At 40.9% G+C, this 13,393-nt stretch overlaps 1 protein-coding gene across 2 annotated transcripts in view; it reads right to left on the reverse strand.

The window, feature by feature from the left end:
* Positions 1 to 13,393, reverse strand: part of SPATA6L (spermatogenesis associated 6 like) — an 86,783-nt gene that overhangs the window by 8,193 nt on the left and 65,197 nt on the right. For both annotated transcript variants that reach the window (XM_015093197.4, XM_042243411.2), the window contains 3 exons: positions 10,480 to 10,582; positions 5,621 to 5,655; positions 4,695 to 4,891 (listed from right to left, as the gene is read on the reverse strand). In XM_015093197.4, coding sequence (XP_014948683.1) covers positions 4,695 to 4,891; positions 5,621 to 5,655; positions 10,480 to 10,582 — 335 coding nt within the window. The remainder of the gene's footprint in view (positions 1 to 4,694; positions 4,892 to 5,620; positions 5,656 to 10,479; positions 10,583 to 13,393) is intronic.

A 13,393-nucleotide genomic window follows, 5' to 3' on the forward strand; every position in this document is an offset into this window, starting at 1 on the left:
CAAAGTGGAAAGTGAAAGTGAAAGTGAATCGCTCAGTTGTGACCCCATGGACTTCAGCGCACCAGGCTCCTCTGTTCATGGAATTTTCCAGGCAAGAGTACTGGAGTGGGTTGCCATTGCCTTCTCCAAGCATCACCTATAGCACTGACCATATTTAAAGGCAAGGCACATCATTCCTATACTCCTCTAAGAATTTTTAAGATGAAGGAATAGAAATATTTTGAAGCTATAAATGAAGCTAGCATTTAAAAATAAGCACCAGCTGGACACTGTAACAGAGAAGGCAATGGCACCCCACTCCAGCACTCTTGCCTGGAAAATCCCATGGACGGAGGAGCCTGGTGGGCCGTAGTCCATGGGGTCGCTAAGAGTCGGACACGACTGAGCGACTTCACTTTCACTTTTCACTTTCATGCATTGGAGAAGGAAATGGCAACTCACTCCAGTGTTCTTGCCTGGAGAATCCCAGGGACGGGGGAGCCTCATGGGCTGCCGTCTATGGGGTCACACAGAGTCAGACACAATTGAAGCGACTTAGCAGCAGCAGGACACTGTAAATGTTTCTTCACTGGGCTTGAGTAACCAGTGCCAGAATGATCCCTATACTTGTTACTATATGCATTCAGCACTAAATCTGAAGATCTCTGAGAATGATGAGTCAATAGGCAAGGGTAGTGCTATGCCTTGATTATAGCCTTATCCTAGTGCAGTGGGAAGAGTGAGGATAGGGGCTGAAGGGATGTGACACTATCCAGTCACTGGAGATAGGAAACAGGCTCGAGTGTTCCTCCCATGTTTAGGACTACCATTTGCCCCGCTGCTAGTTAAAAGGGTTTTCCATTTCCTCCCTTAAAACCCTGGGCTAAATTCTCACTCCAAAACTCACCTTCCAACTCATCCCTGCAAACTTGGCCCTTGCTGATTTCAGTATTGTCAGCAGAAACTCAAAAGGTACTTCTCGCATACTTCTATGGTCTGAGCAGGAGGAGACTGGCCCCAGTGGCTCACATGAAAAGAATAGTGAAGGAGGCAGAGGCTAAGCACTGGGAGCGAGACCAAGACCCATATGGTTGACTACCAGGAATCCCTGAGCATGTCTTACAGAACAGAAGATAAGGAAATTGCTTGTTAAAAATCCCTCTGTTTGCAACCTGCCTTATTGATTAAGCTTGCTTTAGTTTTTTTTGTTGTTGTTGTTGTTGTTCTTTTTCTCTTCCTTAATTGCATACCCTCCAAGCTTCACATAGCCTAGGAAGTATATCACAAGACTCCTTAACATCTTTACAGATAAAGCCTCTGACGTTATGGATCACTCTAGTAATGGTGGGCTTAAGTTATTCTCCAAGAACATGGAGTTGGATCCTGTTTGATTCAAGCTGGCTAAGACTGGTTGGGATCACTGATCCTAAAACTGTGTCCGCACAGACATCTGATGAATAATTCTTTTACATCAGAGGGCCAAAAGCTCCACCCTCAAATCATGCCAGGCTCCTCCACTTCTGAACACACACCCCATGAAGAAGCATGTAACCTAGATATGCCTGGGTAAAGCACTGATTACTTTACCTTTTCTCAACCTCCAATGGCATTTCCTTGACCTCCAACCACCTTTCCTCATGCCTAAGACCTCATTGCTTCTTTATCCCATAAATATCTCCATCCCATGCCTTCGGGGAAGCTGATCTGAGACTTGTTCTCCCATCTCCTTACTTGACTGCTCTGTGAATAAATACTTTCTCTGCTACAAACTTCAGCACCCCCGCGTTGGGCTTGTTGTACAAAGAGCAAACGAATCTGGAACGAAACCCAGTGTTCAGGGCTACCTCTGTGATCACATTACGATCAATGGGGAATGGATTCTTCCCCAAGAATACAAAGGAAAGGAAAGTGAAGTCGCTCAGTCCTGTCCGACTCTTTGCAACCCTATGGACCGTAGCCTACCAAGCTCCTCTGTCCATGGGATTTTCCAGGCAATAGTACTGGAGTGGATTGCCTTTTCCTTCTCCAGGGGATTTTCCCAACCCAGGGATCGAACCCAGGTCTCCCGCATTGTAGACAGACGCTTTACCGTCTGAGCCACCAGCGAAGTCTGAACAGCTGTCTTTATTCAGAACAGCTGTCTTAAAAATAGTATTTTCAGTGCCACTTCCCTGGAGGTTAAGGTGACAAACTATCCTGGTTGGCCCAGAACCGAGAGCTTTCCCAGAATGCAGGACTTTCAGGGCTAAAGCCAGGATGGTCTTAGGCAAACCAGATGACCTTTGTGTGACTATGCTATGCTTTTCCCTGATCAAGGCCTTATTTACAAAATCACAGTCTGATTAGATTCAAATTTATCAGTTTAGAGTGACTTTGGACACACAGAATTTGCTGACTCATCAGAGATAAGTGATTGAAAAGAGATAAGTGATTGTCATCATTCTACAGTTCAACTGTGCTAATCCCTGTGACTGACTCGCAAAAGCTGCCACTTGCCATTTCCTCCTCCAGGGCAACTTGCCAACCCAGGGATCAAGCTCATGTCTCTTATGTCTCCTGCATTTGCAGGCGGGTTCTTCACCACTAGTACTACTTGGGAAGCCTTCCAGCTGAGCCCCAATTCTTTAGCTTGGTTTCCACGGCCCCCCTCTGACTATCAGCCTTGGCACCCACTCATCCCCCAGGTTGCTCTAACTTCTAGAAGCTGATAGCACTCCTTGCCTTCTCACCTCCATTCCTCCCCTCCATTAACTACATAATCCAATCCCTTCCCCTCCAGGCCCCCATGAAAATGCCACCTCCTCCATGAAACATTCCAGAGTACCATCCTTCTCCTTTGTACTCTGATAGCATTTTGTCTGTACTGTTCTCAAAGTTCTGCCCTGTAGAAAGTTCTCTGTGTACATTAAAAAAAAAAAAAATTCTCTGCTAGGTTGGAAGTTCTCAGAGATGAGGAGATATGTTTTAAATGTTAACATTTCTATCTGAGGCCTAACAGGTCGACTATGTTTCCCTTCTGAGGCATGATATTTTTCCCGTGTCAGCAAATATTTATTAAATGTCTACTAAGTACCATGAATTAGTAACTGATTCTTCATGTGTCTTTGTTTTTTTTTTTTGGCCACATCACACAACATGCAGAATCTTAAATTTCCCAACCAGGGACTGGCATTGAACCCACGCCCCCAGCAGTGGAAGCTCAAAGTCTTAAGCCCTGGACCACCAGGAAAGTCTCCAACTGTATTATTTAGATGGAAATTACTCTCAAAACTTAACAATGCAGAGTAAAGCAGACTGGCCTATCCTTCATTCAAACCAACTATCTTGAAACTATTATCTTTGGTGCTACTTCCTTAGAGCTATGACCAACTGTCCTGGTTTGCCTGGGACCAAAAAGTTTCCCACAATGCATGACATTCATGGTTAAAATCAGGACAGTTTGGGGCAAAACTGGATGGTTAATCACATTAGCAGGGAATGAAAATTGGAAAATAAAGGTTCCTGCTCTCAATCTCTGGTCTGCCCTCCAGACACATGCAACAAGGTTTGGTGTATGTGTGATGATGATATAAATAAGCCAACAAACCACGTCTAGAAAAACAGAAAGAAACTATACCCACATATTAATCATGCTTGTCTTTGGGTGGTAGGACTGATAGGTGATTTTTTTTACTCCTTTTCATTTCTCTATAATTTCCAAACTTTCTATAGTGAGTTCTTTTATACTAGTGAAATCAAAAGCTGGGGTTCTAATACTCAGTTCAGTTCAGTCGCTCAGTTGTGTTCGACTCTGCGACCCCATGGCCTCCCTGTCCATCACCAACTCCCAGAGTTTACCTAAACTCATGTCCATTGAGTCGGTGATGCCATCTAACCATCTCATCCTATGTCGTCCCCTTCTCCTCCTGCCTTCAATCTTTCCCAACATCAGGGTCTTTTCAAATGAGTCAGCTCTTCACATCAGGTGGCCAAAGTATTGGAGTTTCAGCTTCAACATCATTCCTTCCAAAGAACACCCAGGACTGATCTCCTTTAGGATGGACTGGTTGGATCTCCTTGAAGTCCAAGGGACTCTCAAGAGTCTTCTCCAACACCACCAGTTCAAAAGCATCAATTCTTCAGTGCTCAGCTTTCTTCACAGTCCAACTCTCACATCCATACATGACCACTGGAAAGACCATAGCCTTGACTAGACGGACCTTTGTTGGCAAAGAAATGTCTCTGTGCTTTTTAATATGCTGTCTAGGTTGGTCATAACTTTCCTTCCAAGGAGTAAGCATCTTTTAATTTCATGGCTGCAATCAGCATCCACAGTGATTTTGGAGCCCAAAAATATAAAGTCAGCCACTGTTTCTACTGTTTCCCCATCTATTTGCCATGAAGTGATGGGACTGGATGCCATGATCTTAGTTTTCTGAATGCTGAGCTTTAAGCCAACTTTTAATGACAGATAATAATGGAGAAATAAATAGTATCTATGCCAACTGAGCTGCCTATCCCATTTTCAACAAACATTCTGAGATATGCTTTCCAGAGGTAAGAGAAAAATCTCAATTCTAACTTCTAGGATTATTTTTCAAGGAATAATAATGTTTCATGTCAAGCTGCCCCAGCTGAATATTCCTAAGGAAGCAAACTGATAAAATGACCTGACTTTTACTTCTGCCGGACCACAAGTCACTCTTCTAGCAAAGAGATGGGTGCTGGCTGCTGACCTTTCTCGGAGAAGAGGCTGATCCAGATGAGGGCTGGGAGATCTGGAGTGCTGGGAGGTGTCAAATGAAGTTTCCTGGTGAAAATCAGCATCCCCTTGGTTACTGTAACTGGGCGAGGGCTTTCCAAACTTACTTGAATCTAAAGATGATGGTGATTCATTCCTTAAAACAATCCGTTCATCTGGCTCTTTGATAACCTGAGTGACAATGTGCATTCATCTTTAGTTATAGCTTTTGCTTTTGTTTGCTTAATTTAGAGCTTGGGTTTGGGTGAGACAAGGAAGAGAACTAGGGGCAAGAAGACAGAATACCTGTCCCCAGGATCTCCTGCAAATACAAGAGGAGTGGGAGCAGAGAAGACCAGAGACAAAATGCTCAGGAGTCAAGGGCAAGGAAAGATAACCAAATTCATTTGGTATATATTAATGAGCCAAAATAAACTCATGCTCTGAATTTTGATTTGTGAGGACTAGGGATTATTGTGTTGGGAAAGAAAAAATTTTTAGACAAAATATTTAAAGGCTATGTCAAAGGAAGCTGAGAGTACTCCATTTTCTTTGCGTATATCCATTGTCATGTTGTAACATGGAAGCTTGCACCTTCACCTGAACAAGCCAATCAGACTTTAAGAACAAGTGATTGACCACCTCTCTATATTCAATTCGATAAAAAGCAATGACAATTACTACTGATAAAGTAGGTATTGAACCTACATACACTTTCACTGGTGACTCATCCTACAAATGAAAGGAGTTTATATGAAGGGAAAAAACCAACTAAAGCAAAGCAACTCAAGTTAAACTACAGCAATTCCACAAGCAACATGAGCTAGAAATGTATTTTCAACTGCTCATGGGAGAAAGCACAATAATTGACATTATATAGCTGGTAATAAATCATTTTACAAACGCTACTTCTAAAATTACCTTCACGTTAGCTCCAAGGCTGTCAAGAGAAGACGCTAGAAGAAAGAGAAACAGGTGTTTCAATGACTCATTATTACCAGTTACTCCTAAAGCTGCTATTAAATTTATTGCACAGCAGTACAAAAACATTACACAATGAATGAATTATTAGAGAACTTAAATGATGCCTTGTAAATCATACCATCACTTTTAATTCTCCCTGAAGTCACAGAAATTCTATGAGTTTTTTTCTGTCATCTTGAGGTAAACAATAACGTTATATTAATGGCAGTACATATGGATATAAGAAGGGTAAAAGTGAGTCTAAAGTGAAGTAACAAGTTCAGTAGCCCTTGGGGGCAGCTTGGAAAACACATTTGCCCAGGTGTCCACAGCCTAAAAGAAAACCATGTGGCTCAATATAAAATTCAAACCTCTGCCTCTCTGGCATTCCCTTTATATTAGGTTTACATAAAATCCTACTTACACAGAAACTCTGAGTATACTTGTCCAAGACAGACAAAAACGAATACATGAGAGCTTGAGAAAACAACACAGCAAAAGTGAAAATCATTATGATTACATTAAGTAGATCTAATACCAGAGAATGATGAGAATTACTAGAAGTAATAAATACACAGACAAAACCAAGACTAAATGAGATTGTTCCAGATTGAAAATAAAATGCTTTTGAAATGAGTATTTGCAAGCCTATGCTAAGACCACCATGGCTTCCCCCAGCTGACTGGGACTGAGGCAGTGACAAGGGACTGCTGATTCCCCTATGCCACTAGTGATAAGAAGGAAGATATAAAAAGGGATTTTTTTTTTAAGCATGTGAATTGTCATATTCTCTGGGCATGCATGTACGTATGTGGCCATCTTGTCCCAAAAGCTCTCTTCTACCACACTCCCAGCTGAGCAGGGAATCAGTAGTGCTAAGGCCCTTTTTAGCTATAGCCACAAACCTGCCCTTTTGCCTAGGAACCCCCTTGCTACTGATCCCAGGGGTTGCCCTTGTTCCCTTGCTTCTCAAAGTGTTTTCCATGGACCAGCAGCATCGGTATCACCTGGAAGCTTGTTAGAAAAGAAGGATTCCAGGTCCCACCTCAGCCCTATGGAATCAGAATCTGCAGTTTAACAAGACACCCAGGTGATTCAAATGCACATTGAAGTTTGAGAAGCACTGCTTTATTCTACCTTAGGCCCGGATGAGTGAGCTGACAGGTGACCTAAGGAAAGGTCTGGCTTGGAAGCTACAGGGATTCCAAGGATCTGAGCCCAGAGGTCTGAACGTCTTCTCTAAATGTAGGTGTGCCAAAAACTTGATGTGTGACCTGTACACACTCTGTAACCTCTCTGGAACCTTAGTTCTCCACCTGCCAGGATTAAGAAGAGACAAAGGCCGAGACCAATGTGATACATGACCCCATTGTTATTTAGCTAGCATTAAGCCCAGCTGTCCTCCCCGGGGAAGGACACTTTCTGTTGCTTGATTTCAAGGTAATGGGTAAGACCGTGCTGTTTTTATGGGCTACATGGGTGATTTTCAATCTGAATATCAGAGAAGATGAAGCATTTTCTGCCTCAAATCCCATCACCTGTCTTTGACTTGTTGCTATAAAACAGTCACCGTGATCCAAGAGAATACTGGCTTGAGTTATCACAAGAGACTGTGCAGCCCCTTAAAAGTAGAAACCCTTCAGGCTAAGATAGAAAACCTGTTGTCAGGGATGGTGTAAGTCCAGGTCAGGAGAATGGGCTATCATCCCTTTCTAGCCTAAGAATTAATTCAGAAATGGTTGAAATTCACTGCCATGACATTCAGTACTGACACAGGTTCATGTATTTCACTCATAAAGTTCAGTTGAGTTAAAGTTCAGTTCAGTCACTTAGTCGTATCTGACACTTTGCAACCACAAGGACTGCAGCACGCCAGGCTTCCCTGTCCATTACTAACACCAGGAGCTTGCTCAAACTCATGTCCAGTGAGTCGGTGATGCCATCCAACCATCTTACCCTCTGTCGTCCTCTTCTCCTGCTGCCTTCAATCCTTCTCATTATCAGAGTCTTTTCCAATGAGCCAGTTCTTCACACCAGGTGGCGAAAGGATTGGAGCTTCACCATCAGTCCTTCCAATGAATATCCAGGGCTGATTTCCTTTAGGATTGATTGGTTTGATCTCCCTGCTGTCCAAGGGACTCTCAAGAGTCTTCTCCAACACCACAGTTCAAAAACATCAATTCTTTGGTGCTCAGCTTTCCTTATGGTCCAACTCTCGCATCCATACATGACTACTGGAAAAACATGTAGTAGACGCATGATGTACTCTGCATATAAATTAACCAGTAGGGTGACAATATACAGCCTTGATGTACTCCTTTCCCAATTTGGAACCAGTCCATTGTTTCACATACGGTTCTAACAGTTGCTTCTTGACAGACATACAGATTTCTCAGGAGGCAGGTCAGGTGGTCTGATATTCCCACCTCTTTCAGAATTTTCCAGTTTGTTGTGAACCACACAAAGGTTTTGGTATAGTCAATGAAGCAGAGGTAGATGTTTTTCTGGAATTCTCTTGCTTTTTCTATGATCCAACAGATGCTGGCGATTTAATCTCTGGTTCCTCTGCCTTTTATAAATCCTGCTTGAATATCTGGAAATTCTCGATTCATGTACTGTTGAAGCCTGGCTTGGAGAATTCTGAGCATTACTTTGCTAGAGTGTGAGATGAGTGCAATTGTGTGGTAGTTTAAACATTCTTTGGCATTGCCTTTCTTGGGATTGAAATGAAAACTGACATTTTCCAGTCCTGTGGCCACTGCTGAGTTTTCCAAATTTGCTAGCTATTGAGTATAGCACTTTCAAAGCATCATCTTTTAGGATTTGAAATAGCTCAGCTGGAATTCCATCACCTCCACTAGCTTTGTTCATAGTGATGTTTCCTAAGATCCACTAGACTTTGCACTCTAGGATGTCTGGCTATAGGTGTGTGATTACACCATTGTGGTTATCTGGGTCATTAAGATCTTTTTCATATAGTTCTGTGTATTTGCCACCTCTTCTTAATATCTTCTGCTTCTGTTAAGTCCATACCATTTCTGTCCTTTAGTGTGTCCATCTTTGCATGAAATGCTCCCTTGGCATCCCTGATTTTCTTGAAGAGATCTCTAGTCTTTCCCATTCTATTGTTTTCCTCCATTTCTTTGCATTGATCACTGAGGAAGGCTTTCTTATCTCTCCTTGCTATTCTTTGGAACTCTGCATTCAGATGGGTATATTTTTCCTTTTCTCCTTTGCCTTTAGCTTCTCTTCTTTTCACAGCTATCTGTAAGGCCTCCTCAGACAACCATTTTGTCTTTTTGTAATTCTTCTTCTTGGGGATGGTTTTGATGGCCACATCCTGTACAATGTTACGAACCTCCATCCATAGTGCTTCAGGCACTCTATCAGATCTAATCTTTTGAATCTATTTGTCACTTCCACTGTATAATCCTAAGGGATTTTATTTAGGTCATACTGAGTGGGTCTAGTGGTTTTCCCTACTTTCTTCCCCTACTTTCTTCAATTTAAGTCTGAATTTGGCAATAAGGAGTTCATGATCTGAGCCTTAGTCAGCTCCTGGTCTTGTTTTTGTTGACTGTATAGAGCTTCTCCATCTTCAGCTGCAAAGAATATAATCAATCTGATTTCTGTATTGACCATCTGGTGATGTCCATGTGTAGAGCCATCTCTTGTGTTGTTGGAAGAGAGTGTTTGCTATGACCAGTGTGTTCTCTTGTTGTAACTGTTAGCCTTTGTCTTGCTTCATTTTCTACTCCAAAACCAAATTTGCTTGCTACTTGCCTGTTACAGGTATCTCTTCCTGCTTTTGCATTCCAGTCCCCTATGATGAAAAGGATATCTGTTTTTGGTGTTAGTTCTAGAAGGTCTCGTAGGTCATCATAGAATTGTTCAACTCCAGCTTCTTTGGCATTAGTGGTTGGGGCATAGGCATGGACTACTGTGATACTGAATGGTTTGCCTTGGAAATGAACAGACCACCAGGGGGATGTCTTAACCTAGAAATTCTTAATGTATGATCTAGGGCCTCCCCATGGGTTTAAGACCTTTTAGGAACTCTGCAAGGTCAAAACTATTCTCCTAATAGTAAGACATACTCTGTCTTTTTCATTCTCATTCTTTTATGACTATATAACAGAGTTCTCCAAAAGCTATATGATATGTCATGATGTCACCACTCTGATGGCTAATGTGTGCTTGTATATTCTTGTGTTTTATAAATTCCTCAAGTTTAATGTCTAATGCTAATTGTTGATAGATATCATTCACAAACAGAAAAGCTCAGTGTGGCTCTCAACAATACTTAGCACAAAAGGGTCCTGAAATCTAAATGTCTGAGAACCCTTGCCTTAACCTCACTGTTTCAGAGAGAACTGGCTCTCCTCCTTGCTGACATGCAGTCTTGTAAAGGAAGTATTGCCTCTCCTGATCTCCATCAATTCTCTACTGCATCCGATCCTAAGAAATGGTGAGTCTTATTTGTTAGCTATCTGTGGTGCCTTTTCAAGGAGATCCCATCAAGACAAGATGTTCTCTGCTTTTCCAACAGTCACAACCAGAACACACTCAGTGGTGACACTCCTTGGGGGAAGTCTCCCCAGTTCCTCCTTGGGAAGCTCTGAAACAGAAGGCATCTCTGCTGATGACTCTGCTCGTGGGAACCCCCTCCCTGGAAACTCCCAGTGACAGGGCACCTGAGAATTAGACTCTGAGTTTCCAGACAAATGTGTGATTCCTCAGAATGAAAGAAGACTTAGAGGTAGGATGCATTTGTTCCCATGGGGAAACTACACAGGAGTAACAAGAAAATTGAATACCTCTTCTCACTGGAAATGGAAAGTTTGAAAAGTTAGGTTTTCTTCTAGACTTCTGGGAATGATGCTGTGAACTGTTCTCACCAAAGGGCTTTGCACTGTCCACCTGAAAGGAAAGGAATGAGACCTGAACCCACTGTAGCTTGTATTACTCTTTCCTCATTCCCTGTAATACCTTTCTCCCTTTCAATCACAGTCATGCAGGTGAGAAAAGAGAAGGTTGGGAACAGATTAAATCACAGCCTCCAAGTATATAAAATGTTATAACCAACAGGGAAACCTGTTTGTCCCTACTTTCACTGAGGTTAGAACACAAAGATATGGGCTAATATGACACAGATCATATTCTAACCACTGGTAAGGCCAGTAAAGAGCAAGCGGAGTTTGTTTAACATTCTTTTAAAACAGGATAGCTTCATATTCTGAGCAGTACTGGCCTAGGTGGGGTCCTCCCTGAAGACAAGGAATTTTCATAAGGTAATCTTTCAGCCTTCCACATCCCCTTTCAGTCTGAGTGTCTATATCCTTGAAAAAAAGAACACTGGTGACTGTATTATTTTAGTTAAGGTGATCACATTTTCCTACATTCAACAACATGATCGACAGGTCAAAATACTTGAAATAGAGACTCTTCCAGAATGTCTATGACATACAGTTGCTTAATTTTCTTTGGAAAAAACCTTGGTTTTTATTTTTTTAATGTCAAGAAGTCATGTTATACTATTATTCTTCATTCTACTACAAGAAATAATTTTATTAGACTTTACAATCTTGACAACATCAGGTCCTCTACATTTTAGTTTTTCTACTTAAACATCAGATGTCATTAGGAAATCTAGCTAAATAAAAGAGTTAATATCTATAAGGCCTTAGGAAAGAGCTTGGCACATAGTAAAGACTGTATATGAATTTGTTAAATAAAAGTATCATGTAAATTTTAATTCCCTAAGAAAACTTCAAACATTTTAAGGTTATTTAGTTCATAATGGCATACACTAAAGTTGTGTACTTTATTAAAATATATATCAAATGGAATAAATCAGACCCAGTATACTAAATTTAACAATATTTGTATGAAACTATGTTTAGAGTGCTAGATTTTGCCAGACATTTTTACAGGTTACCTGAAGAAAACACCTATCCTGTATTTTCTAGCCAAGCATCTCTGTTCTACCTGCAAACCAATGCTATAACCAGTCATCTTAAAAGCACCTTGACCTTGGGATTTACCATGCTTCATTTCTTGTGTCTAATATACAAACATCACACAGGTAATTCTGAGTCAAATTATCAACTTGACAATAATATCAATCATTAACATTCTGGAGAATAAATGAACTACAATGTAGAATGGAGTTCATGAAAAACAGGAACTATATTCATTGAAAAGTTGCAGGATATAAAATTAGCACACAGAAATCCCTTGATTCCTATACACTAACAATGAAAGAACAGAAAGAGAAATTAAGGAAACAATTCCATTCACCATTGCAATGAAAAGAATAAAATACGTAGGAATAGATCTACCTAAAGAAACAAAAGACCTATATATAGAAAACTATAAAACACTGATGAAAGAAATCAAAGATGACACAAATAGATGGAGAAATATACCATGTTCATGGATTGGAAGAATCAATATAGTGAAAATGAGTATACTACCCAAAGCAACCTATAGATTCAATGCAATCCCTATCAAGCTACCAACAGTATTTTTCAGAGAATTAGAACAAATAATTTCACAATTTGTATGGAAATACAAAAACCTTGTATAGCCAAAGCAATCTTGAGAAATAAGAGCAGAACTGGAGGAATCAACCTGCCTGACTTCAGATCATACTGCCTGCCTGTAGACTATACTACAAAGCTATAGTCATCAAGACAGTATGGTACTGGCACAAAGACAGAAAAACAGATCAATGGAACAAAATAGAAAGCCCAGAGATAAATCCATGCACCTATGGATACCTTATCTTTGACAAAGGAGGCAAGAATATACAATGGAGAAAAGACAATCTCTTTAATAAGTGGTGCTGGGAAAACTGGTCAACCACCCATAAAAGAATGAAACTAGAACACTTTCTAACACTACACAAAAAAATAAACTCAAAATGGACTAAAGATCTAAACGTAAGACCAGAAACTATAAAACTCCTAGAGGAAAACATAGGCAAAACACTCTGACATAAATCACAGCAGGATCCTCTATGACTCACCTCCCAGAGTAAGGGAAATAAAAGCAAAAATAAACAAATGGGACCTAATTAAACTTAAAGGCTTTTGCATAAAGAAGGAAACTATAAGCAAGGTGAGAAGACAGCCTTCAGAACAGGAAAAAATAATAGCAAACAAAGCAATTGACAAAAAAAGAATCTCAAATATACACAAGCAGCTCCTGCAGCTCAATTCCACAAAAATAAATGACCCAATCAAAATATGGGCCAAAGAACTAAACAGACATTTCTCCAGAGAAGACATACAGATGGTTAACAAACACATGAAAAGATGCTCAACATCACTCATTATCAGAGAAATGCAAATCAAAACCACAATGAGGTACGATCTCACACTGGTCAGAATGGCTGCTATCAAAAAGTCTGCAAACAATAAATGCTGCAGAGAGTGAGGAGAAAAGAAAACCCTCTTACACTGTTGGTGGGAATGCAAACTAGTACAGCCACTATGGAGAACAGTGTGGAGATTCCTTAGAAAACTGGAAATAGAACTGCCATACGACCCAGCAATCGCACTGCTGGACATACACACTGAGGAAATCAGAATTGAAAGAAACACATGTACCTCAATGTTCACTGCAGCACTGTTTACAATAGCCAGGGCATGGAAGCAACCTAGAGGTCCACTGGCAGACGAATGGATAAGAAAGCTGTGGTACATATACACAGTGGAATATTACTCA

Source organism: Ovis aries, chromosome 2 (genome assembly GCF_016772045.2).
Source record: "Ovis aries strain OAR_USU_Benz2616 breed Rambouillet chromosome 2, ARS-UI_Ramb_v3.0, whole genome shotgun sequence".
Taxonomy (NCBI): Eukaryota; Metazoa; Chordata; class Mammalia; order Artiodactyla; family Bovidae; genus Ovis; species Ovis aries.